This window comes from Crocodylus siamensis, chromosome 15 (genome assembly GCF_052110815.1).
Source record: "Crocodylus siamensis isolate JL-2025a chromosome 15, ASM5211081v1, whole genome shotgun sequence".
NCBI classification, from domain to species: Eukaryota; Metazoa; Chordata; order Crocodylia; family Crocodylidae; genus Crocodylus; species Crocodylus siamensis.
Window position 1 is genome coordinate 41,931,188 of NC_143409.1, and position 27,761 is coordinate 41,958,948.

A 27,761-nucleotide genomic window follows, 5' to 3' on the forward strand; every position below is an offset into this window, starting at 1 on the left:
TGAAGAACCAACCTATCTCTGGCAGATGCAGCAATGCCTTTGTAGTGTTTTGGCTTGGCTATAGCCAGGCTTTCTATTGTATTTCATTGCTGCTGTGAGAAGCTCAATTGAATTAAATGAAATCCCCTTTATAAAAATAAAATGCTCCCCAAACGGCTCTGGAGTGTGATCTTTATCATTTTTATTAAAAGCCACACGCAGTGTGCTGTCATTATACTGGGGTGGGGGGTAGGTAGTCCCCCCTCCTGCCTTCAGCTCTTCCCTGCTCTGTTTATATTGGTGGGATGCAAAAGCTCCCCTGGGAGTGATAGATAGAGGGAAATGAAGAATATGAAGGGGCTTTATTGAGACCATCAATCTCTGCTGGTGCTGCTGTGATCAAAGACCCAGACTTCCTCGGCAGAGGTTAGCTAGAGGAGCAAAGGGATCAGGTTTCAGGTGGAGTGGGGATTTTGTGCAGCTGGATAATAGAAGAATTCCTCTCTGCTTCCAGCTCTGTTGGAAGTGAGGGGTAGGTAACATCTACCATCTTTGATGTCTGACCACAGGGGCAGGGTTGGCTACTGCTGTGCCCAAGCCAGCTGGTCCTTGGAGGAGATGAGCCTGATGATGGCTCAAGAGGGCTCCAAAGTAGATGGGCCTCAATGGAAATCTCCCTGCTGGGCTTGCTCCTCCATCTTCATAAACTGGCATAGCTCAGCTGTGCTGGATGCACATCTGGCTGACTCTGGTTCTCTCTCCTAGTGTGGAACAGATTCTGCAGCACCGGGCTCCACAATGAAGTTAATCGGGTCTGTTGGGCCAAGATCTCTAAGCAACATTATGAAAGCCTGGTAGGGTAATTCTGTAATTGCTTGATGTATGTCACAAATCAGTCAGGGGAATCCACTTGTTCTTACAGAGGCAATGTTCCTCAGGTTCAAGAGGACCTATATGGCTTTTCCTTTAAGCCCCATGTTTTTTTTTATTTCATCGTCTGACCCACTCTCCAATACTACAAGAGCCTCTTTCTATCCACTTGGTGAAGTGCTTGAAGTAGTGATAACACCTATTGGCTTTGGAAGCTTTAATTTTGCATCAGACTTGAGCCCTTTATGCAGCAAGGAAGATTTAGGTTGGACATTGGGGTGGAAAAACATTATCACTAGGAAGGTGGTGAAACACTGGAACAGGTTACCCAGAGAAGTGGTGGATTTTCCATCCTTCAAGGTTTTTCAAGGCCCTGGCTGGGATGATGTAGCTGGGGATGTTCCTGCTATGAGCAGGGGCCTGGACTAGATGTGACCTCCTGAGGTCCCTTCCAACCCTCACTTTCTATGATTCTGTGTTGTAGCCCAAGTGCCAACCACCAGGTCTCCATATCTATGGCTCTTGTTCACATGGGTGTAAGAGAGGGATTTTTCTCTTAGAAGCAATAGGTGAATTGTCCAAGGAAGCCTGCCTTGCAATGATACAGTTGGCCAGCTGTGGTATCCTATATCTGACTGGCCACAAGATCACAGGGGGACACCAGTGCCCCCACCCACAGGGCCAGCCATAGACGGGCCACTCCATGATAGTATGGGACACTGTCTTACGTGTCCCCCTCCTCCTCCTTTTCAGCAGATGCTTCTTTGTCACAGATGTTTTCTGAGAATCCACTACACATTCCAGACGGCGACTGAGAGCAAGCAGCACTGAAACCTCCTTTCTCTTCTCATTTTCCCTACCAATAAGAAACCATCAGGCTTCAGAAGTTAGGCATGCTTGGGCTTGATTCACACTTGGATGAGGGACATCTTTGGGATGCATAACACTGTAAGGTAGGATCCCTCCATAGACCAGTACTGACCCTGTACCATCATGCTACTGGGAGCTGCTGTGTGCATGTGAAAATTAAAGATGATACATGAAGTCCAGGCCTCACAACTTGGTGTGTGGATTCTGCAAGATATTTGGGTAAAGCACAGTTCTGGCAAACTGGAAACTCCTTAATTTTGTTACAAACAGAGCAGCTTCTGACTTCTGCTGCAGGGGCCTCAACTCCAGCTCTGCATTGTGCCTGGGTCACTGCAGTCCTAGTTAGTTTTCTACATTTGAGTAGACCGAGGCATCTAGACTCCTCTGCACTGTCTTTGGTTCCTGCACTACTTTTGGGTCAAAGCAGCAAGATTTCTTTGTGAGCTATGATGTTTCCATAACTGGCAACACAAGACTCATTTGAAGGAAGTGTTTCTGCTTGTCTTGGACAGAAACTTGAGATATACGCATGGATTACGTAGTGGAAGGTTCATTGTAACTTATTGCAAGGAGTAGATTGAGTCAGTGCTCCCTGTCTCCTCAATATCCTATTTGGATTAGATGTGATATTATCTTTCGTCTCCTGTCCTAATGCATTGTGTAACATTATTGCATGCTGTTCAGCAGCTACTATGTTCCATCTCTTAAGTAGCCAAAGCAATCTCTCTCCTAGTATTTGGTTTGAGCTTGCCAATCCTTTGACTCAGTTAGGATAAGAGGTGCTGTATCAAGTGTTGGCTAGTTCTACTAGAAGACCTGCAACTTGATGGTTCAGAGCCATAGTAATGGGTGCAACATATTAAAACCTGGAAAGAGAACTACAATATTGTGGTGATGTTACTGACTACTTGGCAGGGATGGATAGGGTGAAGCCTGGAGAAGGCAGGGTAGGGGGTCTTCAGTCCGGGGGGTAGGGAGAACAGCTGGGAACTCCAAAAGCCAAGCGGATTTGAAAAGAGGGCAGCCTGTTACTTGAACAGTGTTTAATTTAAAGGTCAAAAGGCAGATTGTAGTATAAAGTGGCCTCATTCTGCGGACGGTGACTTACACCATCAGAAGTTCTGGCTCCAAATGTTGGTAGACTGGTAAAAATTGCACATGGAAAACCAATTTCTAAATGCAGGCACCTCAGGAAAAGCTGCCCTGGCCCGTTCTGGTTGGGTAACTGTTTGGTGTGTGTGTGTGTATGACAGGGGTTTTTTTTTCCTTCTCCCTCCCTCTCTGCCTCGAGCTATTAAGATTTTTATTGTGTTGTCACAAATTGCATATCTTTCCTAGGAGCCTTTCTTTTACTGAGTGCTACATTCCTGGAAGGTGATGTCACAGTTGCCTAGGGCTGGTTTAGAAACAGGCGAAACAAAGGGATGCCTGGAAAATCGACTTTTTTGTTTGTTTGCTGTTTTGGTTTTATGTTGTTCCACTTGAAACTAACATTTTTCCATTGGAGACTGGATTCCCATCTTTGTCTGAATTGGGATGCAAAGACCATTGCTTCCCCTGGCTTAGTAATAAGTGGGCAGAAGTGCTCCATGCATGTTTTGCAGCACTGTAATTTTTATAGCAGTATAAAGTTACAGAGCTCTTAAACATGACAGAAGTGAAGTGTTTGGGGGGGAGCCCTTCCTGCATTTTCCAGGCAGGGGGCTCCCACAGCTTCCTGGGGCAGCTTCAGTGGTGAGAAATTTGACTAGTGTACAGAAGTTATTTAAAGTGCTGTAGGTTGCTAAGTCAAGTCATTCCTGAGGCTGCTGTGACTGGGCACCTCGGGTGCTGTAGCAGCTCTCCTGGGTTAGTCAAGTTGCTTTGCATCATTGGTGATTCTTCAGACCAAGTGACCTGGTGCTGCCCATGTCCTCTCCAGGTATAGATGACCAAGGGCTCACCCGCCCTTTGACAGGTCTCATTTTTAGTACTGCTGGGTGTTTGCACACCCCTCCTCACCCAGACTATCCCAGGTGGGGGTGCCAGTTCAGTCGCTGGCAGCCCAACCATGGAACAGGCTGTACTGGTTTACATGGGACCAGATAGACCAAGAGAGTCCTGGCCTGGCAAGGACTGTGTCTAAAATGCTGTAAAATACAGTGCTTCCAACTTAATACTTCATGTAACAAGGATTCATTTAAAGTTTTGTAGCCATTTTTTAAAGTGCTGTAAAACCATGCACTTCTTCTGTTAAGTCGCAGCAATAATGTGCTTTAAATGGCAAAACAAGTAACTTTTATATATACACCCCTAATGGTGGCCAGACTGCTGGTCTGTGGGGTGGGAGACCTGAAGTATAAGTCACTGATCAGATTAGGGAGTGTCATACCCCCTCTTTTTTTTGTGGAACGGGCAATTTCCCTACTCGGCTCTACTGATGGCTTGTAACTAACTGACAAAGAGAGGCCATGTGGTAGGAGAGAGCCTCTATTAAGGAAGGCAAAGCTTTGTGATCATGGGACTGGACTGGGATGTTCCGCTGGTGGTTTGATGCCCGGTTCTGCCATGATACCCTCTTTACCGCTGAGCAAATTGCCAGATCTCTCTGTGCATCTCTGTTCCATGTTCCCTGGTCTTGTGTCAGTCTTGTCCATTTTTAGACTACACTCTACAGGGAACTGTTATCCTCCTCCCCCCCCCCCCCCGACATATGCCAACATCTAGGAAACAGGACCCTGAATTGTATAAGATAAGGCTGCATGGGTTGGAACCAGAGCTCAATTCAAAACCAGTCTAGATTCTCTAAGCAGCAATATGGCATATTTGCAATACAGGCTTGTTTTCATAATGGGTTGGACCCAAGGAGCAGCTTCACAGTGTGGAGCTGGGGTGTGGTGGCATTTAGATCCCTTGTCTGGGAGCAATTAGACCTGAAGAAGCCCCCACCTATATTAAGCAGAGCATCAATCTGTGGCCGATGCCTAGACTCTGGAGTATGGCCAGATGAGCCTGGCTTGGGGTAACTTTCTCATCTGGGGGAACTCATGTGGCTTCCTTCCCTTGGAGATATGACACATTTTGGGCTGGGTAATATTGGAAAGAGCTTTGAAGTTGTCAAGCCATGCACAGTAAGTGATAGATAGTACTGTTAGCTGCCAGCTGTGTAAGCATGAGTGTTGCACAAAGCTACTGGCAGCATCATTTATCTAGTGCGTTTCCCATCTCCTACCTAGATACATTGATCAAGCAGCTGCTTGGGAATTGCTCTGGAACAGCTTTAGCAGCTGCCCTGGAGACCACTCCCAGCTGTGGGAGACTTTCATGGAAGGTCACCGAAGTGCAAATCTTTAATGACTACCTTGGAGTTGCTAGAGCAGAAGAACACCCCAGTGGCATGGAATACCATGTGGCTGCTGGGTGTTCCCGTCAGCTGATACAAGAGCGAGTGGGGCTGCTGTGAGCCTGGTGGGGCTGCTATGGTGAGATTTATGGAGAGCGGTGGTATAAATGTGTTAAAGGGTGCTCAAGACCACTCCACTCCCATCTGGGACCTTCTAGATTACAGGGGTGGGGTTGCAGGGGTGAGATGATGCTTTAATCTAAACCTTATTAAATAACCCTGGTTTTTTTTTTTTCCCCACCAAAGTTTGTGTCTGAACCTGGTCAGGTTCAATCTGGCTGCTTTTTTGAGCATTTCCAGTCCTCCTGGTTTTTTGTTTTGAACAAGCTAGAAGAACAAAAAGAAAAACACTTCTTGGGGATGTTAAATTTATCTTGGTGGAAGTCCAGTCTGTGAATAAGTGTCATATCTTAGTTTTAACTAAATGCTCTCAGATTTCCCTGCTCTTCTGCAGATCTCCTTTGTGACCTTGGGTAAACTGGATAACTTGCTAGTACCTCTGTTTTGTTATCTCTAAAATGGAGGTGAGGTGGTGCTATTTCTCACTCTTTATTTTTGTCCCCCTCCCGCTCCCCATCTCTGGGGCATATTATCGGGATGAAGTGCATCCAAGACTGAGTGAGGTGCTTGGATTCTGTGGCTATGGGAACCCGGAAGGTGGGGGAGTCTCATAGATGACTAGGCTGGTGAAATGCATTGGAAAACTCTTGGTTTGTTGAATTTATTACTACTGAAGTGAGATGGTGGGTTAGGAGGCCTATTGCTGGTAAGAGCAAACAACATTTTGGGGGGGGTAGTTGTCAAGTATTCCTTCCCCTCCAATCCCCACCCCTTAAATCTGGTGGGGGCAGGGAAGAAGTAAGGGTCCAGGGATCATATTAAAAGCATGCTCAAACCTGCATCTTAAAATGAAGTTTTTTGAAGAAGGGTGCGGAGTTTCTGCAGATCTCACTGATCGCGCTATATATATATATATATATATATATAATATAGCCCTTCTGAAATCCAAGCTGCTTTTATTCACGTGACTAGACTTCCCCCTCTTTTATTATGTTCCCAACTCTGGAAAAACACTAATTTTCTTTCTCTCTCCTTTTCCACATTGATGTTTGTCAGGCTTCTCAGTTAGGGCAAAATGCTTATTTCCACACCCCTGCCCCCCGCTGATTCCTATGGAGTTTATTGGAGTAATGCAGAGAGTGAGATAACAGAGATCTCTTCAGCGTCCTTTAAATCCTCATGGTGCAGCTGTTGGCTTTGTCTCTGCATAAATTTTTCATTCAGTGTGAAGAACAGGGTCTGCCATGGTCTTGCAACCAGACCTGCATTTCTGTGGTTCTGCAAGCTTTGGCAATAAGGCAGGTTATTCTCCTTCCCCTTTACTTTGATCTCAGAAATCCTTTGAGATGTTCTGGAGCCTGGGGACATTATTTGAGGGAAGTTTTAAAGCAGTGGAGATGCAGCATCAGCTGGGAGGGAACTGTTTCCAACTGGCATATCTGTGCACTATGTGGGTCAGAGGCTTAAAATGCCTAGTCCTGCATACAGTTACCTCACAGGCCTCCTTTATTTCTTTTGTAGGTTAGTTGCATCTTGTCGGGAAGCCTAATCTTGACCCTTGTGCTGCCTCTGAGCATTCATGTTAATGCCAGTAAGCAGGCTAAATGCAGGCTCCAAGTCTGTCAGCATCTTGAGGCTGGGTAGGTGCGGTGAAGGAGGAGAGAGGACCCTGATAAGCCGTGTCTGAGTTCTTTAATCTCTGTATCTTCAAATCAAGGTGTCTCTTTTGTAGAGAGTAATTTTTATTTCTATTTTTTTACCTTCCCCCTTTCTCCTTTAGGTCCATCAGCTGTCAAAGGGGTGTGCAACCATAGTTTCACAAGGGGAAAGAGAGCAAAAGTGTGCTACCCAGACCATAACATTTTTTACTTTTTAATATTAACAACCCTGGAAAGACCCAGAGAAGATACTTGAAAGAAGATTTGTGGATAATGTTTCTTTTTGTCTCTAAGGAACAGCAGGCAAGAAATCTTTCTCTTCTTTCTTTTTAGTGAAGGCTGAGAGAGAGGGAGATGGCAAATAATAGTTCCCTGATGAGCCAGGACTCCTTCGCTTATGATGACTTCTCCAGCAATGACTGGTACACTGACTCCTTGGGGCCGCAAGACGAGTAAGTGCTAACCCTTACTTTTTTCTGTCTAACCCAGTGTGGTTGGAAGTGATTATCATTCTCCTGAGTTCCAGTTCCCATAAAATGAAACTTTGTCTGTGGCTTAAGGAAAATAAGAGCTCCTCTATGTATGCATATATCTCCCCTCTCTACTCTTTCCCACCCCTCCGCCCAAAATCTTCCTTGCTGCTATTACTACTTGGAAATGTGTTTTGTTAGAAAAAAAGGCTTAGCTAGAACTGCAATGGGAACGCTTAATTGTGGTTAGCCACACAGTGGGACCTGTGCCTCTGGTTTTCCCATCAGTTAGAAAAGAATAACTACCTTGGGTAGTTGGAGGTGATGTCTCCCTATGGATCAAGGGGTCTGAGTTGAAGCTTGGCTCCAGAGTTGGTGCTGGAGGCTGCCTTTCTTCTCTTCCTACAATTCATCCAGCTGCAGATGCCTCCTTTGTCACCACAGCCAAAAGGATCCTAGATGAGATGTAATGTGTCACTCCCTTGCACACCGTTGGCTGTAAAAACTGGCATGCCCTACCAGTAGCCCAAGAGGCCACCTATGCTGGTTAGAGCTTTGACCTGACATGGGCCAACCATTAATGCTAACAGTGTTATCTTGCTGTGAATTAAAACCAACTCTAAGGGGTACTGGCATTGCTTGGGGTTCTGCTTGTTGGGACTCTGGTCCTGTGATCTTAGGTGAGAGAGGACACCTGAAGGCTGTCTAAAGCAGCGATGGTGCCGTGTGCCAGCTCTGACTGTCCTGCCTTGCAAGAGAGCATCTCTGCTCCCTCTGTTGTCTCTTCACATGAGTACTTCAAGGCACCCTTCTCTGGAAATGCTTGGTAGCTTGAGCTGTGCCACTGAAGCCTGGTAGGCAGTCACTTTGCCAGGGTGCAGAATTTTCCGTTGCTACTAGCCTGCTTCGCAGTGAGGTCACTGTACCTATAGGTCACTCCCATGTGTTCTTGCCATGTATCCATATACCACATATTTTCTCCCATGCGATGTGCCCCTGAATCAGATACGCCTTTTGTTTGTCCCCCGGCCCCCCCAAAGGTAGAATGACGAGAGAGGTCTTTTCCGAGTAGCAGCAGCTAGGGAGCTGAGCCAGCTCAAGTTTTGCTCCTTGCCGACTGTGTGCAGGCTTTACTTTTTGCTTTTGCCTGGTCCTCCCGTATCATCATGTGCACTGAAATCTTAACCAAAACAGCTGCTGGAAAAATTGTGTTATATGTGTGAGAGAATATGGTAATGTAAATTGTGAAGCTGGCATCTTCAGCAATGGCTCCAGGATGGCAACTAGCACTTCCTTAACACTGCCACCCACTGAGCATCATATGCTTAGTCGCAGTGACTGTTCTGCTTATTTAACATGCTCCTGCTAAAATCTGATTGTCTATGTGCTAACAGACCTTTCCAGTATTCTGCCACATTTGAAAACGGTGCACATCCTCTTTCACCCTGACTTTTATTGCCAGCACTGGAAGCAGGCTTGAGCCCATAGCATTGCTTTGGGCCCAAGGTAGGCTGTTATGGCTTTCCTGAAGCTGATGAGTAGGGATGGTGGTAGGGGAATGGTGTGGTGTGTTTTGTTTTAATTGTATCCTACTGGAGCAAAGTGCTAAACTGTGTTTCTATGGCTGCAAATAGGGGTGAGGTTTTTACCAGAGCAGAGAGAAGAAAATTAAAAGGACCAGAATTTCAAGCTGCAATAATGTTTGACCGAAGTTCAAAAGCCTCTTGCAGCTCACGGAAAAATAATTGAGATGGATCTAATGTTGGCTGGGAGCCAAATGATTGCTAAGAATTGATGGAATAACTTGGATGAAACTAAAAACAACTTGCTTGACTCTGGAGGGTCTAAAACCTCGGAGTTGTATTGATCCTAGTCTTATGCCTGCTGCGTTCTTGAGTTCAAACAAGCAGGGGAGCTGAAGTAGTAGTTCACAAGGGCAGAACTGCCTTTGTGGCAAAAGGGAAGCCTTGGCAGTCTCTCAAATGAACCTGCTTTTTTGGTTTTTGTTTGCATCAACATGGTTTTGCATTGAAAGTGTTATTGGGATGTCTCCCTTTTTAAGGTTTTAATAAATCCTAAGAAGCCTTCTTACATCTGTATGATGGAGTTCAATGTAGGTAGCTGAAGTAAACCTTAAAGTGAACATTACAGGGCTGCTTCTCCATTAGGGTTTTAGTTTAAAAAAAGAAAAGAAAAAAAGTGTGTGTACATGCGTGTGTGAGGTGTTGTGGGGTGGTTTTGTTTTCTTCTTTTTCAGTAAAGAGAAACCATAGCAGTAGTTCAGCCTGACTTCTCTCTTCCAGCTAGGAGGTTCAGGGAAGTATCTGGACTTCTGAATGCTTCTCCAGACTCCTTGCTAGTAGGGTTTGGAAAGTCAATGATCTTAGCTGATTCCCTGTTGGGAGGCTGTTTCTTCCATTAAGTGACATTACACTGGGATTTGGGAGATGTGGGTTCTGTTTCTAGCTTTTGCTGCATGACACTCGTGCAAGTCATTTCACTCGCCTCCCTGCGTTTGTTTCTCTACCTCTTTTTAAAATGGGGATATTGAACCTGATCAACCTCAGGGTTGTTTAAGCCCTTTTGAGATCTTCTGATTTTAAAAATGAGCTAGGTGGACATATTGTCACTACATGGCTGTTTTTTCTGTTGCCTGCAACCTGTTCTGTGATTGTATGCTTTCAAATGTTAGTGGCCTACTTGATAGAGCAAGAATCTGGCAGATGCTCACACTGCAGGCATAATGACTTCCCATTTTCTACTTGCAAAAGTGACTAACAATTTTGGGCACTGTTATTTTTAGGGACTTTTTTTTAAACCATTGTACACAGTGGCTTGGCCAGAGGGTTGGGGGGCAAATGGATTCCTTCCAAGATGATGTCAAGGTCTTGGATGACCCAACCACTGAGGCATCTTGGATTTGGTTTTAAAAGTTGTTATTTTCTATTCTGTCTACCTTCCTCATCTGGTCTATTTTTGTCCCTTCTTTTCCTTTCCTTCCCCTCTTTCTCCCCCCACCCCTGGCTCTGGTCTTCCTTCCTTCCAAGGTCTTTCCCCTCCAGCTGACAGCTTGTAGCCACCAGCTGAAGAGAAGCTGGCTTCAGCTCCTGACATCTGTCCTGCTGAGTATTTACCAGCTCTCAAGGACATGCCCTCCTCATCCAGGTCCAAACCCCTAGACTCTCCCTGTTGAGGGAGAGGACAGAGGAGGGGTTGGATTGATTCTGGTCCCTCACATGGCATCCTTGGCAGCCTGTCAACCTGGCTGGTCTTGCTCCTTGCCTCAGGCTGGGAAGCACAAGGGGATCAGCAGCTTGGTGGAAGACTATGGTGAGCCATCTGTCATGGACCTGAGAAGCAGCTCCATGCTGAAGAGGCTGCCAATAGGGGGAGGTAAGGTGTACCAAATGCTGTTGCTTGTATAGTGTTCCCCAACCACGATAGCTCTGTGCTGGGTGCTGCACAAACGGAGGTGGGGCTTACCTTAAATAACTTGCAGTTCAAGTGGACGAGACGGGGGGGGGGGGGGGAGAATTGAGTCACGGTGGGAATAAGCGTCTTGCCTCGGGTTGTGCGAGGCTTTTTAACTGTGGTCTCAAGAGCCCCTTCTGCAGGGACTCAAGCATCAGATCCTCCTAGGAGTCTTCATGCCCACTTCTGGAAAGGGTGTTTATTACTATCTGAAGAAGACCGTATAGGCAAAAGCATCATTGGTGCCTGGAAGGGAAGGGCCCTTGGGCTTGGGTAGTTTTGAGAACAGCATTTCTCTACAAATGTGAAACTTTTATGAAAACTTCAGGCTGCAAACTTCCATTAGTAGAGAAAATAACTCTGATCATTGGTGCTCACTGTGGCCTGACTGGCTATCTGAAAGCAAGGTTGGTCAATAGTAAGACTCCTTATAGGTTTTTATGGTGCCCTTAAGGCTGTACATCTTGGAGGCATTTGACAAAGCTGGTTGGTGGCTGCTAGGCCTGTTCCTCTGCGTTCTCTGTTGGCTCCAGTTTTTAGAGTCTTGTCCAAACATACAGAGCAAAGTGGCAGCAACAAGTTTTATCACTGAGTTTTAGTTCAAGCACCCCCGTCACTGTTCAGAAGTACAGGGACACTGATGCAGGAGACACCGTGGTAATTGCTACGCTCCAGCAGACTCGGTTAATTGAGTCTGCTCCAGTGTGCTGCAATTACAGAGCATTGGAGCAGCCTCTGTGCTCGTGTACAGGCACCTGGCCTCAAATTCTGAGGGTTGAGCAGCTTCCTGTGTATTGGAGACATTTTAAGGGTGTTCTGGGTATATATGGAGGGTGAATGGCAATGGAACGAGGCCCTGTCTCCAACTGCTACATCGCTGTCAAGGAACCTATGGGAAATGTGGCATCAAGAAGTGAAGATGCTTATTTTTAAAGCATCTTTGTTCCTACTGTAGTGTTCCATCAAAATGAATGACAAACGGACCAAGGCTTCATCCTGAACTCCTGCCGAACCTTTATAATGGTCTGGAAAATGTTCAAATCATCCTCTTCATTCACCTTTCCTTTACTGCCAAAAGTGTTCTGTCCTCCTGGTGTTTTAGGACAAAATAGACATGCTGGGGGCTATTTTTGTGGTACTGTTGTTTTTGGTTCCCCACCCCACTCCGCCCCATGTCCTGGTACTGGAAAAGCTTTTGAGAGACTGAATTCTAGACAGTGTCGAAAAGCTGCAATTCAACTTGAATGTTTGGTTGCCGTCCTACTAGAATCCTTCTATTGCTATGGATGTGGGACTAGAAATCTGCTGCTCAAGGCTTCAGTCTTGTTCCACCATGACTGCAGGTATGACCTTTTGAAAAGTCATCTCAGCCCTCTGTGCCTACTGATCTCTGTGGGATCAGAACTTATCACCTTTCTCCAGTACTCTGCTCAGACTATCCAAGAAATGCTGCTGCCACAATTTCCCTTGGGAGTTTCTTCAGAACTTCAGAACAACCCTTGATCTCATTATAGGCAACGACAAAACATTTGTTTATTTATTTATTTATTTATTTTTCCCTATGTATGTAAGACCGAGGACTTAGGAAGCAACTTATCTCCTGAGCTTCCCCCTAAATTTAACTGAATCCTATTGCTCTTAGCTCTTTCACCTTTGGTCTACCCTAAATAACTCCTTGGCGTGGTACTGAAACCTGTAAATACACTGTATGCAGTTATCAGTCTTCCTTAAGTGCTGCTAAGACAAACCAGGCAAAGATTAGCACCTTTTAAAGCTTTGCTTTTTAAAAAATCAAACCTTCCTGCCCCTTCATCTTGGTTCTCCCTCTTGCATTTTGTAATATGTCATCTTCCCCATTATGTGTGTGTGAGATGTTTTATTTGGATGGCTAATATATTGATGCAAGCACAATAGCTGTGGAATTAGAAGCATCTTCCCGTAAGGCTGGAATGGCAGGTAATGCAGAACTCTCATCTAAGTAGTCACAGTAAATTTGATCCCTTTATGCCGCTCCTCCTTCATGAAGCTCATATATTTTAAATGGTAATTGGGTTTTATTTCTCTTCTGTATTCTTCCAGTAAGCTTGCTAGTGCTGTCGCAGACTGCAGTCCTACCATCCCTTCCAGCCTGTACCACATCTGCATGGCTCCCATATCAGTGAGTATTTGCAGAGGTTCTGTATGCTCTGGGTATGGCTAGGGCTGGCTACTCGGCTCTCTGAAGGAAGTCTCCTCTATCCATCCATATAACTGGTTCAGAAATTATTGGGTAACGTTTCTTGGCCTGTGTTCATCTAGTCTGGCTTTCTGTAGCCTGTAAAACAATGATTGTCAACCAGGTTTCACAAGACACTGGGTGCCTTGAGATGCTTTCAAGGGTCCTACAAGGTGCCGTGCAATGTTGTGTGCCAACATGATTTGCAAGATAAACCTTCTGATTTTCAATTAGGAATCTGTTGTGTTTTTTTAAAAAAAAAAAAAAAAATCTGCTGTGGTCTGAGTTCTGTGCAACAGAAGAACTACTCTATTTTTTTCTGTAGACAAAAAAACAAGTGAAAACTAAGAGCTGGCATTTTTTCTGAGGGGTGCCATGAGTGTATAAAAGTTGAGAACCATTGCCTCCTGGCATTAGATATCACAATGGTGAGCATAATTCCCTTTTTTTTTTCTTTGCAGCTGGCTGTATTAATAGGCCTATCCTTTCTGGTGAAACGAAAGAAGCTTTGTAAAGGCTGTTGGAGTGGAGCACCTGGACTGCTGAGGTACCATTATGGCCTAGAGTTTAGCACATCATAATGGGGAGGCTCATCCAGAATACATGTGAGCCAACCACTCCACTCCACTCCTTATGTACAACATTAACTGCAATTAGAGAGGTTTCCATTTGTTTCTATATGTGCATTCCTTGTCCCCTTTAAATGGGGATAATTAGAAAATCCTCACCATGGCCTTCATGTTTCTGACTTCACTTTTCTGCTCTTTGTGAAGAGCTGCAACCAAGCACAGTTCAACAGGAGTGTTTTGACTTCTGACCTGTGGGTGTTGGGTATTCTGTGTTTTAAAACATGGCCTGTAGCTCTTCCTCCTAACTATTTCTTGTAGTAAAATTGCAAGCACAATTTTTCTAGGATGCTTATTGGGCTCTAAGCCATAAATGCTCCATTAGGGCTGCGTACAGAGAGTGTGCTGGAAGAGGTCTTCTCTAGCCAGCTTCTCATGGCTTAGCAAGTTTGCAGTTGTTGGCCTTGCTGGAATATATAGTTTCATAGTTGGTAGGGTCGGAAGGGACCTGAGCAGATCATCGAGTCTGACCCCCTGCCATCCCAGGAAAGAGTACTGGGGTCAAACGACCCCAGCAAGGTGCTCATCCAACCTCCTCAAGGTGCTCATCCAGCCTCCTCATCAAAGACCCCCAGGGGAGGAGCCAGCACCACCTCGCTTGGAAGTTGGTTCCAGATCCTAGCTGCCCTGACCGTCAAGTAGCGCCTTGTGATGTCTAGCCTGAATCTACGCTCCGCCAGCTTGTGACCGTTCTTCCTGGTCACTTGGGGGAACAGGGACTCCCCCAGTGCCTGCTGGTCTCCCCTGACTAGTTTGTCACAGGCCACTAGATCCCCCCCTCAGTCTTCTCTTGTGGAGGCTGAACAGGTTCAGGTCCCATACCCTCTCCTCATAGGGCCTACCCTGCTGCCCCCTGATCATATGAGTGGCCTCCTCTGGACCCTCTCCATGCTGTCGACATCCCTCTTGAAGTGCGGTGCCCAGAACTGGACGCAGTACTCCAGCTGCGGCCTGACCAGTGCCGCAAAGGTGGGGAGGATCACCTCCTTGGACCCGCTCGAGGTGCATCTGTGGATTAAAACAACTGATGATCAATGGTTGATTTATTGATACTGCAGTGAGGCCTACAACAAAAAAGTGTGGTTATATTTGTATAACCTCTGAACCTTCTCCTCCAGTCTTGTGTTTTTACCACCTCTTCATATTTCTTCCCAAAGGATGTTGACCCACAAGTATGAGGCAACTTATGTCCTTTAGCACCTACCAGCGATGACTACAACAGCTGTTTGAGTTGTTGTAACTATTTGTCCTGGTTGCTAGTCCCATTTTTGGGCACTGTGTTGGTAGAGGCTGCCTGGAAGGTTTTGGGCTATTTTTTTTTTTTTTAATTTTAAAAAGGCATTAAAACCCCTTAAGTGTTGCTGCAAAGGGAACCTCATTGTGCCCTTGATGCATGGTGGTTGAGGCGTGTAGTGCCAGAAGAACTAATTCCCCCTCCTAGTTATGGAATACCACTTAATTCTACCAGTACCTGGACCCTTCTCATGGGAATCCTTCTGTGTCTCAGACCTTTGCTCATACTACTTTATCTGGCCTCTTCAAACTGTGCGCTTGGCTGAGCTTGATACTTGCCGCATAGACCAAAGGTGGTGAGTGAACTGCCATTATTCATGGAGTGGGCCCAGGTTATTGCTTAAATGCCTACGATGCCAAGAACATCTCTTGTTCTTCTTTCCACCTGGTTCACCATTCTTTGCTCTGTTACTCTTATTGGAAACTATAAACACTCTAAATGTGCTTGTAAATCACTGTTGCACCCCTATGGTAAGGTGGAAATAAGAATTATCCACCCCATTATTGGCTTCACAGCAGTAACTTGGGGCAGGTCCTGGAAGCACAGTGGATTTCCATGGACTAATGAAGTCTGGAGCTCCATTTCTGAGCAAGGAGCATAGGGAGGACTTGATCCTGTCTGCTTCAATATATCTTGTTGTTTAGCACTGCTGGTGAATTGGAAATGGGTGCAACCTACAAACCTCCCAGTAGAGCCTTTGAAATAGCTGGGATTAGGAAATTGTTACCTGGATGTATTAATGGTTTGTCTCCTGGAGATGGAGATGGGGGTGGCAAGTAGGGTCCCAAACCACAGTGCCCTGTGCAGCAGGTGAAGGGGCTCCGTGGGCAGGTAAGGGAATGCCTTGTCTGTTCTAATCTAGACTTTCTCTTTTCTGGATGGTTTCAGCCCTGTGAATTTCTTAGAGGAAGAGGGAAACCAAGGGCTGGTGGTTGCAGTGTTTGGAATCCTCTTCTCCTCTCTCTGTGTGCTGGTGTTGGATAAGGACCCCCTGCCTTTCATCCCTGACTCCTCTCAGCACAATCGAGGTAATACAGCTGCTATTGTGCAAGAGTCCATCAGGATATGTGTGGTGGTAAATCTGAAGTAGTCAGTCAGGCCCACTGGAAACTATGGATGTTTCCATAGTCCATTCTAGTTAATCGCAGATTTCCAGTTCAGGGTTTTAAACTGCTTCCTCAGTGATAGACACTAATCAAATTATTTTCTTTTGAGAGTGGGGGGGAGGGCAGGGGCACATCTTTCCTCCCTCCCCAAATTATATTACTAAGTGTTTAGTACTCTTGGCTCACCTGGACAAAGGTTAGCCTAATTATGCTATATTTTATCTGCCAAAAGCAACAGTAAGACCATGTTACTGATGTGTGGTGTGTTTTTTTTCCCCCCCCCCACCAAGTTTGCTGTCTTGCTACATCAAAGTAGGACCATTCTGAGCATCCTATAGGACGCTATAGCTTGGAAAGGACCCAGGCAGGAAGGCTGTATTGCTTCAGATTGGACCAGTCTTTGTGGGGATGTTCTGTTTTGTCTATCTCTGGGAATGAATTATCACTCCCTTGTTTGCACTGGTATCAGTGAAATCTGATTTTGATGAGAAGTGAAAGGGTAGACCTTCCTCTAAATCTGAGGCATCCAACTTGTGTGGTTCTGCAGGCTGCCTCCAGCCCATGACTCACCTTTTGGTGGTGGGACTGTGGTTTGTTGGTGTGGCTCTGGAGCCTAGTGGGTGAATGACAGTGAAGGCATTCACCCTGCTCCCTCTTTGTCTGCCACTTATTTGACTTTTCAGCAACTGCTGAAGACCTCAAATTCAGTGGTGGGCGGCAGAGTGTGGGTTGTCTGGTCATGTGGACAAGTCGCATGGGCCACAACTTAGCCCGTCTGAACTCTAGACATTTAGTGCTCTGAAAACTGATCCTCATGTTTCTCTAGACCAGGGGTCAGAAATCTGACCCACAGGCCAAACGTGGCCCACTGTGTTGGGACTCTTGGTGGCATTTCAGCAGCTGGGGGGATTGCCGTTCAGGCTGCAAGCGAAGACCTGACTTTGGACTGAGGTGTATTATTTGGGCTGCTGCTCCTAAAAGCTTGCTGACCCTCACCTTCTCTAAACATACTATGTTTAATTAGCCAAAATGTGCTGGAGCTGGAAGGCAAGAACCTTGATTTTGTGTGGAGACTGAAATTTAGTGCTGCTGCCTCATTTTAGCTAAGATCTTTCAGGGGGCATCCTGCATGTGGTTGGCTAATAGGGATTTGTTTGGGTGATGGTGGAAGGGAAGGGAGCTGCAGTTGCTGGCTAAGTGGCTATGTCCTTCTTATATCAGCTTGGACTGGGTGTCTACTCCCAGCTTTGGGTGGTTTGGCATCTTCTAACCTGCCATGCAGTACAAAAGCGCATTGCTTTGCCTGTTAATCCTTGCCCATACTGAGAGCTCTGCCCTTGTATGTTGTTTTTTTTCTTCCCCAACCATTGTTCTAGAGTACTGGAAGATCATGGCTTTGCTCTATTACCCTGCCTTCTACTATCCTTTAATTGCATGTGCCACAGTCCGGCACAGAGCTGGGTACCTCATGGGCTGCTTGCTCTCCTGGTGCCACTGTGTGGTCCATATTTGGCAGAAAGTGGATTGCCCTCAGTCATCCAAGGTAAAGGCAAATAAATTGTTTTTCTTGCCCACTCCTGCCAGTTGCTGAAGATGTCTGCTAGAAAGTAGAAAAGGAGTGGGGCATGAATAGCTGGTGCCTGAAGCTGGGATAACTATCCCCAAGTTGGATCCCACTTGATGGAAAGCATGGTGTGGTCACCTGTAGTAAGGCTCCCATCTAAGATGCTTTATAACCTCCTAACCTGGTGGCTGGCAGCCTAGGGCCTTTGGACCAGATTTGGCTCATGTAGCTACTGGATCAAGCCCATGGCTGTGGGGCTTTGGCAGCATTTGACACTAAGGGGCTTTAGCTATGTGCACGCTCCCTGTGCTGCCATAGAGATAACTGGTGGCAGCCAGGTCCTAGCACCCCCCAACCTGCCTCTGGCTCGGGTGGATTATTCCATCCTACAGCCAGAAGAGTTTGCCTACCTGGTTTTTCTGTGATCTGGGTTTGAAGGATGGAGACTTTCTTGGCCTATTCTGTCTTATGAACATCCCAACTCCCTATGACAGGAATGCTCAACCCCTGCCCTCCTCCATGCCTGCCCCATGAGCTGGCTCTGGCTTGTGGATGGGCAGTGCTCAGTCAGTCCACTGGGCAAGAAGGTTGGGCATCACCGATCTATGGGACTGGTGGAGACAATTAAGACCTGCTTCTGTGGCTCACCCTGTCTTGAGGACCTCACTTGTAAAGCTGCTTTACTAGATAAGTTAGAGCCTATTGAGTGTTGGGTAGGGATATTGTGCTTCTCAGCTGTCCCACTTTCTGCAGATCTACAGGTATTATTCCCTGCTGTCTTATGTCCCTGTTATCTTCTGCCTTGTGGTCCTGAGCCTTTGGTATCCAACGCTGCTCATCAGGAGTCTTGCAAAGGAGAGAAATGCTGCTACAGAGGTAATGTGTTACAGCTTCCTCTTGAATTCACTCTGGCATGTTGTTGTAAATCCTGCAAGATAAGTGTTAGGAACTTCCACTTTTCTCTATATATTGGTACAGTAGTAGCAACTCAAAATTTATGAACTTGTACCTTTTGTTGGGCGGGGGAGGGGGCAGCAAGGGATGCGGGCGGATCTATGTATGGGGGACAGACTAGCTTAGGTATGAGAACTTGGGATGGAATTGTAATTTTTGATAGTCATTTAAGTGGCTGTTCTACATGGCATTTTTTGGCATTTAAGTGCAGGTAGGAATTCTATGCAGGTGGACAACCAACATGTATGTGTATTGGTGGCAAAATGTTGGTGGAGGACCTGGACTCTCCCATGTTTTAGTCCTAATAGCTGAGTGACAAGCACTTACTGGGAAGCCAAAGACCTAGGTTCTAGTCTCCCTTCCTTCCCTTGCCAAGAGGGGCATTAAACCTGCATCCCTGACTTCCCAGCACAGTATTGTAATTGCCATATCACAGATTGGGCATTGTGTAGATTCTTATTTGTTCATCTTCTGAAGCTGAGCCTCTGCCCTTTCCATCTTATAGGTTGTTTTGGAGTTTTTTGGGGGGTGGGGGAGTGGCTGGGAAAGGATGGAGAGTAGTGACAGGGGAGGTGGGGGGAAGGATGGAGGGTAGCAAGGGGGATGGTGTCTTCCTTGCTGTAAGACTAAAACTCCAAGCTACAACCCAGAGCCCCCTCCCTGCCAGCCTAGGAGTGCCCTTGCACCCTCTGGCTTTCTGTCTACCTCTGGGCCCCAGTTTGATGCACTTCTTCTTTAGTGGCTGTCCAATGGGATATTTTCAAAACCAGTGTAGAAAGGCTTAACTAATGCTTGAGCTGTGGTGTGGTGGTGCAGAGCACTGTGCTGGAAAATCAAAGATCTCAAGTTCAAACCAAACCCTACTCTGGGCAAAGACAGCTTCCTAGCTGAGTGCCCTAGCCACTTGTCTATTCGTGGCTGAAATATAGGAGCACCATTCTCCAGAGTCTAATGCTCCCTAGTCATAGATTTCAATCAGACTACATTTTTGAGTCTTGAACACTACTACGTAGCTGAGCATGCACATAGCCCAGGTGTGCATACCCTGTCAGTGTGTCCACATGGCCTAGAATTAGAACAGTGGCTTTCAACCTGTGGACCATGGGGGTCCACAGACTAAGGGGTCCATGAAAGATGATTATGGTCAATCAAAAATATCTGAATTGCCCTCACTTACAATTTAAAGGGGTCCACAGCTCCATTTGGATTTTTTTTTTTTTTTTTTTTTTTTGAGATCCACAAATGGAAAAAAGGTTGAAAACCTCTTTTTTTTTTTTTTTTTTTTTTTTTTTTTTTAAGGATTAATTGATTAATTAAAGTGAAGCAAACACATTTCTTCATTCTAGAGTTATGGCTGCATATAGTAGGGGACAAAAGCTAATCCTCAACTGATTCACTCTCCTTTTCCTGCTTAGGCTATGAAATGGGAGGAGGGAGATCAGGAGCAGCTAGTAGAAAGAAAAATTTCCCTAAGAAAAGTTAAGTCAGTCATGATGTTTCATTAACAATTTAAAAAGGGGAGGCAATAGTTCACACCTGAGCCATCAAGTCAACTGATTTTTTTCTTCACTGCCTGAAGAGTAATAATACCACAGCTGCTGCACTGCAGATCATGAATCAAACTGGGGTGCTTCTATCTTGGGCAGAAAATTAGCTTTTCTCTTTATCAGTGCACCCCAGTTTTGGAGGGCTTTTTTTGGGAGGGTGGGGGGGAAGGGGGCTGATATTGTATGAGAAAAAATGGAGTATGATGAACCAGGGCTGTCTAATTGGAGACAAGCTAGTGTGTGGTCCTGGAGCTCCTGCCACTCCCTGTGTAGCTCCTGCTGCTGTGATGGAGAGGATCTCCAAGGCAGAGCAGCGTGATGGGAGGGCTTGTATAGTAGTGGTGTGGGGGGTAGCAGGGTGGCTTGAATTACTGGTGTCAGTGGGATGCTCATACTGCATTTGCAGCACTGGTGGCATGAGGAAGCTCTTGTGGAGGGATCAGCTCAGGCTGCCTGTGTTGCAGGGAGGCAGCATGTGGCAGGGTGTGACCAGTGTGCCTCTTCAGGGTTTGTCCACTGGTGACCCTACCCACCTGCTATGGGCCAACTGCCGCCTCCTCGCCTGCCATGCCTTGTTAATTGCTTAATTAGAAGATTTTAATTAAGTGGGAGGCTGCCCATTTCACTGCCCCAATGCACGAGGGTACTATTTCCGGCTCCATTCCTTCCCTACACCGCAACCCAAGCCTTGCAGATGGCATCTAGGTGTTCCCATCATCACCAGCTGCACACAGGGCCCCAGAATCCTTCTGACTGAACCCCAACCTAGGGTCCTCTCATCAGGCGGCTTCATCTGCCTTCATACAGGCTATGTAGCTCACTGAAGCCATTTTCCCCTTTTGGGTGTGGTCTCCCTGGGACCTTTGGCTCCCAGCCCTGGCCCACCTCCAAGCTAGTCAGAACCCCTGTCCCTTGGGCATCCCTCACGGGGCCCTTTTGACCGGTCTGGTCCTGGCCCCAGCATGGGTCAGTCGAGGGTACTCTCTTGATCAGTATTAAGTCTCTAGCCCCTCGCTCTCTCTAGGGGTCCACTCGCTGGGCCCTACACTCTGGCTCCTTTGTCCTCCCTGGGCTCTCCATGGCCCTGCTTCGATGGGTCCCTCACTAGGTGTTCATCAATGCTGCCCCTCTCTCTCTGGAGGCTTCTCATTGCCCCCCTCTGGGGCTGGGGTCTCCACGCAGCTGTGGCTCCCCTGTGAGGCCTCCAACCCCGATAGCCTCACCCAAACCTCCGTTTGAAACTCAGCAGCCCTCTGGCCAGGCGGTGTTGTTGCCTGACCCTTTGCAGCTAAACTGGCCTGTTCATACGGGCAGCCCTGAACCTAAAGTGGCTGCCCTCGTTAGGCACCTGGCAGCTGCCAGTTCCAGGGCCTTAAAGGGGACAGTAGCAGATAAGGCCAAACCTATTTTAGCAGTGATTCCTCTAGGAGGCAGCTCCTGGCTTTTGACTGGTGGCTCTTTATGTGTGTGGACAAGTAAGACCTAGGTGTTCTGCAGCTATTGCCACTTTCTTCTCCTGTGCCATTCCTAGGTCTCCCATGACTGGAGACCCTGACCTGGAACTCAAACCCAGGTCTTACACAGATGCTGTAACTACTGGGCCCTTTTTCCTTTCAGTAAAGAGGAAGTCACTAGGAGGGTGGAAAAGCATCACTGGAGAAGGCTTGGGGAGTTAAGATAAAAATGAAATCCTTCTCACATAGGCTGGTTGCTCTAGATTCATTCACTTAACCCCATATCTTGCCTTCCTGCTACTTTTTGCTTTGTTCCCTGGGTTAGTGTGTTCACTCCCACCTGTTTGTTCTTTTGCAAACATTTATACTGCTTGTAATATCACTGCACTCTCGCATGTGGTCTGGTCTAAAATGCAGGCAGGCAGGGCCATCCAAAGAGAAACTTATCTGGCTAGAAACCCTCACTGTGAACTGTGGGGGTTGGATCATCTGAACCAACAACAGCCCAGTGCAGGCTGCTGGGTGCTTGGTTTATATCTTCATGCTGCTATGACTGGAACAGCTCCTGGTTTGGCCTTCAGTAGGTGACGGGAGTGATCAAGGGCCATCCTGTTAGCTGAAAATAATGGGGAATAATAGTGTGTTGGTATCCCCCAGCTCACCCCCCTTGCTCTAGGAGATATTTTACAGGCAATACCTACACTGACTTGCCTCTGTCCTGGCTAGAGAATCCTCATTGGGTCAGTAGCTGACACCTTCCCAGCCAAGTGGCTGTAATGGGAAGGCGAAAATAGGGGGTGGGAGTTGGACTGGGTTACAACCAGTAAGAAGTGTCTATTGCTTGAGAGTGGGCATCCTTCCTTCCCATTGAAAGGGGTGAGGGGCATCTCCACTCCAGACCACTTGATTTCTGAAAACCACAGTACTAACTTCTAGCATCTCACCATGACCTGTATCTAAATAAGTAGACTCTTGTGCTGCTTCCTTTTTAGCTGGCAGGGAGTGGCTATTATAAGAGATACCTGAAAAATATCCTGGCCAAAAAACCGCAAAGGAAAAGGTAAGGCTGAAATTTGGGTTTTTCCTCATCCCCTAGATAAAACTCTGCCCTACCATTTCCCAGCTGGCTGGCTGTGGAAAAGCAACTGGTACATCCTCACAAATGGTGCTTGGGGTTGGAGTGGGTGAAAGGGGGACCACGAGCCTCTGACACTTCTATTACAATTCAAAGCAAGAACATTGAAAGCCTTTAACTCATTGAGGTGAAGCGATCTTTGGCAGCCTCAAACACACATACACACTCAAACAGATTATACGGGGGTGAGTGACACTGATGGCTTTTTAAAATACTTTTTCATTGTTTGAGAAGTATAATGTGGCTACCTTCAAAGCAGGGGACCGGACTTGGTGCCTTGGTAGGCCCTTCCATTCCTATATTCCTACTCCTTTTCTTAATGCTAGAAATGGTGTCTCTTTTAACCCTGAATAAGACCTTGTCAGTGTTTCTAAGCCTGAAAACACTGTTCTTAGCAAAGTTACTTTAAACTGAATGAGTCCTGGAGTAGTAGGGGGTGAGTGGGCTACAGGTCTGAAGAGCCTTCAAGAACAGCTGCATGTGGGGAGCCAGCACTGAAGGAGGTATTGGCAGAGCTGAGTTTAGTAGCATCACTAGGACTAGTCATTAAGAGGAGGGCTATTTTATTGCTGGCTATCACACACTTACAAAGCAAGAAATGCTTGTGTTCAAATGCTTTTTGCCCTCTGCTTATTGTAATTTTCTCCTTTCCAGCTCTGATAAAGTCAAAGCAAGTCTCCTGTCAAAGGTCCAGGCATATTTGTACTCTTATATCTATACTCCCCAGGAAGGTATGTACCAGAAGATCTTCTGATAGACATATTAGGCTTCCAGCAACCAGACTTCCTCCCACATGAAGCAACTGTGTTTCTTGGCTCTTTCTCCCAAGCATCTGTGCTATGACAGCTGCCATACTAGACAAACACAACACCTCGATTTTTGCACAAACTGTCATCCTTGAGATGAAAATCAGGGTGCTGAAAGAGCACTCTGCTACTAGATTTCCTCTTGTTGGCACAGCACGGATGGGCAACCCCACCATGGGGAAGTGTGTTGACAAATCTTGAACCGTCCTTCTGCTCTGTGGTTCAGTTGACAACCATTGCACCCACAGATGGGGGGGTGGGGGAGAGTGGATGAAAAGAGGGCATATCCTTGGATGGGCTATGGAAAAGAGGGAATGACAGAGATTGTAAAACTATAAATGGATGGATTGATGCTATGGATGTGTAACAGGGAGGCAGCAGCTCCTGTTTAAGGGGAGAGTGCAGCAGGTCAAGCTTGCTGTTTTGGGGCCAGCATCTGGATACAGGCTAGCTGCTAGAAAATGACCAGGGGCAGCAAGGATAAGAGCTAACACTTGGAGTGACTATCCAGGACCTAGCTGCAGTGGGAATTATCAATTGACTGCAAGGCAAAGTTCGAGAGGGACATCAGCTTCTTATACCTGTCTACTACAGTGTCAGCCTGTAAGATCTCCCCACTAACAATGTGGGTGTAAAATTCACCTGGAAATTCCGGTAAGAGTCCGTCTATAAGACAAAGATGCCCAAGGAGCACTTGCCACTTGTTCAATTCAGTTTGGATTCCAGGAATACGACTTAAGATGTAATCAACACCACCAATACCAATGGACCCAGATTTAAGTATTTCTCTTCCAACTGCCAGCTCTTCTGCTTGGCCTTTACACATCTCCAACAGTGTTGAAACTGAAGGTTGACTTGTGCAGCTGTTGGCTGCAGTAGAGGAGGACAAGCTGGCCACTAACCCCAAGTGGAAATACCTGTGCATGGCTGGGAAGCCACATTTGACAAGAAGGGGTAGGGTTTGGGGGCATACAAGCCCAGTGCCTGAGACCAAGTGGACAGTCTGCCCCTGCATGCTGCAGGGAGATGGCTGCAGAGACAGACTGGCAGGTACCTGAATTGTCCCACAGAGCTGGAAGGAGAGAGCTAAGGGGCACTTATGGCTTGCAGTGTGGCAGTGACCCAGAGTGGGGTGGATTTTAGTTGTGAAACTGCTTGCTTGTGTTTGTTGTGATTTTTAAACTTGATGCCAGAGGACTGAATTGTGGCTGTAGGGGGAGATGGTGGTGCACTCTGGGACAGGCAGCCTCGGTTGGGCTTGGGGACCCAGAGGGTGCAGATGTGGTAGACTAAGGTTGGGAGAGCCGGTGAAAGCAGTCTGGCTTGGTCAAGGACCCAGAGGGCTGAGGGCTGGTGAAAGAGGTACAGCAGCCTTGCTGGACTGAGGGGGCTGGATGAGTTGGGTCAAGGCTGGAAAGGCTAAGGCCATAGGCAGGGAAAGCAGCCCAGCTTGAGGTCGGAGACCTGGATGGCTGAATACTGGGGCAGAGCAACAGCAACTGTGCTGGGCCTAGGGCCCCAGAGGGCTGGAAAAGTTGGCCCGAGGCTGGGAGGGCTAAAGCCATGACAGTGAGGGTGAACCCAGGACAAGCTTAGGCTCAGATGGCTAAAGCCAGGTGGAAGGGGCTGACCCCAAAGAGGGGTGGAAGCTAACCTAGGGGTAGGAGCTCAGAGAGGAGCGAGAGCCTTGCCAGGGCTCAGCAGGCTGAGCTGAATGGATTGTTTGATGGACAGGGCCAGAGGGTCCAGCGGATGAACTGGGGACTAGGTCCTGCTGCAGAAAGATGGTAGGAGTGACCTGGGACTATGTAGGAATGGAGGTACAGATACAGATGAAGGGAGTAAGGGGGGTATGGGATGCCTTTTGAGTAATGCTTCATGCTATTGCTATAAGGTTCTGAAGCCCTTTTCCAACACTTGTGATTCTGGGCTTGCAGGTTTCCAGATCCCACTGAAGCTGGTTCTCTCTGTTACCATGGCCGTTATTGCTGTTTATCAGGTAACTCCATAGCCACGCACCAACCGGGCCTAGGCTGGCAGGTCCATCCATGTTTGGGTTCCCAGTGCTTGTGCTTTTGTATCCCACATGGGTGGAGAAGCAAGACCTGATGGCTGTATTGCACTGCTACATTCTTCTGAGCTCATCCTATGGCTTGGGGCTGTACAAAGGAAGTCGCCTATGGGATTGCAAGAAGGATGTCTGCTACTTGACCCCTAAGGAGGACTAACCTCTGGGATCTGTGATTGGGCTGCTTGGTCCCCTAAGGCTCAGTCCTGCCTACAGCAACACAAGCTTGCATGCAACTGTTGCTGAGGCCTGTCTTGTACCAGGGGAGTCTCCTCCCAGCTACAACAAGGTTCCTATCAGTGCCCTGAACCCCAACAATGGTAGTGGACATCTGGCATAGGTCTTTTTCTATGACCAAGGACTGGTACGTTTTCTGTGCCTTTTTTCTGGGGTAGAAAGCAAGAGGCTAGAATGAAGTCCTTTGGCCTCAGTGGTGCAGTGCATGATGAGATGGTCCCCGGTCTGCATCCCTGACTGGTGACTGTTGCTGCTTCCTCTCTGTTGGCTCGGACTCTGCCCACTGCCCTCTTGCTGCTTTCAATGTGTGGCACTTTCCAGGATGAACACTCCTGGGACAGTATCCAAACAAGAGTCGGGGGAACCTGTTACTAGTGCATGTGAGATGAGTGCCCTTCCAAGTATCCTGCATGTAGTGCTCACCCAGCTCTTGTCTTGCAGGTGGCCGTGCTGCTCCTGGTGACATTCATCCCTACCATTCAGATAGTGAGGGCTGGCATGACAAAGGATGTCACTGTTCTGCTGGTTCAGTTTGGTGTTGTCCCCTCAGAGAATGCAGGTGGCATCCTGGGAGACATGGAGAAGGAGCTGGAGACTATCAAATACTACCTCTGGTCGCTGGAGGGTGAGTTGCTCTCATCTTGATCTTGTCAAGCTTGAGACTGGTGGTGAATCTAGCTGTGATCCTGTCCTCTTGGTGCAGAAGACCGAATCTCCCTGGTCTGGCAGGGTAATCGTCCTACAGGCTCTGTTTCAAAATGGTTCCAAGGGGACCGACCCCCTTGAAGAGCAAGAGGTAACCAATCTTCATGGTGTGGCGGGCCAGTAGGCGGTGCTCCTGCGTTGAGCCGACCACCTCCCAGACTCCGAATGCCTCCCTAGAGGCGCCTTATGCTTGGCCGACCCCTCTCCCAGAGTACGCTTGCTAGTCTGGGGGTAAGGTGCCGCCACCACCCTGAGAAGGGACTGTCCGGCCCTGTGTCCTCGGGGAAACACAGGCCTAGTAGTCCGATGGGTACTCGACCCAGTACAGGCACTTGGGGCTCTTCCCCAAGTCAAGGGGGCAAAAAGTAAAGTTTCCCTTAGTCCGCAGACCTAAGGGGTCTCTCTGGCGTAATTTAGACCCACCCCTCAATAAGTCTCCCACACCAGTCAAAAAGGAGAACTTTATTGATTACAGGGGGTAGGGGAAACTAGGGTACAGGGTTGAGTAATATCTTAGAAATCCTAAAGAGCAAACAGTGTGGCTGTGGTAGCCTTTTGATTACGCATCTGTGTTACTGCCAGCTAAATATCTAATGCGATTGAGTAGCTTACTCACAAGCATCTTCCAGAGTTCTCCCGTTTCCCCTCTGGAGTCCGGGGGTGAGAGAGCGAGCTAGGTCCCGATGGCAAGGCTTCTCTGTCTCCCCTGCTTTGCTGCTGCTTCACCTCATGGCCGAAGAGAGAAGAGCGAGCCGCCTCCTCCCCCCCAACCTATATAGCCCCTGTGACCTCATTCACCTGGGCCAGTGGAGGTCAGCCCCAGTTGGCTGTCAGCCAACCAATTCGAAATGCATCACCTGTCACCAGACAGATTCCAGCTCCCCAGGTAGAAACCCCCCACCCAGGTCATTGATGCAAGTCACATAGGCAGAGGGAGCAGGTTCCCCCTCCCTCAGGACTGCAGCCAGTTCCAATTACCTAAAGAGACCGGCCAGGGTGTGGTCCCCTCCGTGCTGGCCCACCCTAATCAAATGGTTGCTGCCCAGAGATTTTAGTCCCAGTGTCACAGGGCAGAGATTTTGGGGAGAAACAAGGTGGCTTTCCGCCACACATGCCTCCCTCTTCACTCTTTCCTACATAAGTCACATGCATGCTCTCTGTCCTGGAGCTCCCTGAGAAGCTTAGAAATGAGCTTATTGTCTCAGTGGTAGCAGACCTGTGTGATGCTAATAATTGCCCATAGGTTTGAAAAATAGTAAATAATTTCTGGGCTCCTGACATTCAGGCTCT

At 47.4% G+C, this 27,761-nt stretch overlaps 1 protein-coding gene across 2 annotated transcripts in view; it reads left to right on the forward strand.

Moving 5' to 3' along the window:
* The window catches only part of STRA6 (signaling receptor and transporter of retinol STRA6), a 45,371-nt gene that overhangs the window by 4,575 nt on the left and 13,035 nt on the right, over nt 1–27,761 (forward strand). The window contains exons 1-11 of one of the 2 annotated variants that reach the window (XM_090029339.1): nt 1,690–1,802; nt 7,153–7,271; nt 12,840–12,918; nt 13,437–13,522; nt 15,784–15,923; nt 17,378–17,544; nt 18,319–18,441; nt 22,513–22,580; nt 23,310–23,386; nt 25,399–25,460; nt 26,208–26,391. In XM_090029339.1, coding sequence (XP_089885465.1) covers nt 7,174–7,271; nt 12,840–12,918; nt 13,437–13,522; nt 15,784–15,923; nt 17,378–17,544; nt 18,319–18,441; nt 22,513–22,580; nt 23,310–23,386; nt 25,399–25,460; nt 26,208–26,391 — 1,084 coding nt within the window. In that variant the 5' untranslated portion in view covers nt 1,690–1,802; nt 7,153–7,173. Of the gene's footprint in view, nt 1–1,689; nt 1,803–7,152; nt 7,272–12,839; nt 12,919–13,436; nt 13,523–15,783; nt 15,924–17,377; nt 17,545–18,318; nt 18,442–22,512; nt 22,581–23,309; nt 23,387–25,398; nt 25,461–26,207; nt 26,392–27,761 lie in introns of those variants that run through there. The other variant, XM_090029337.1, reaches the window with a different exon arrangement.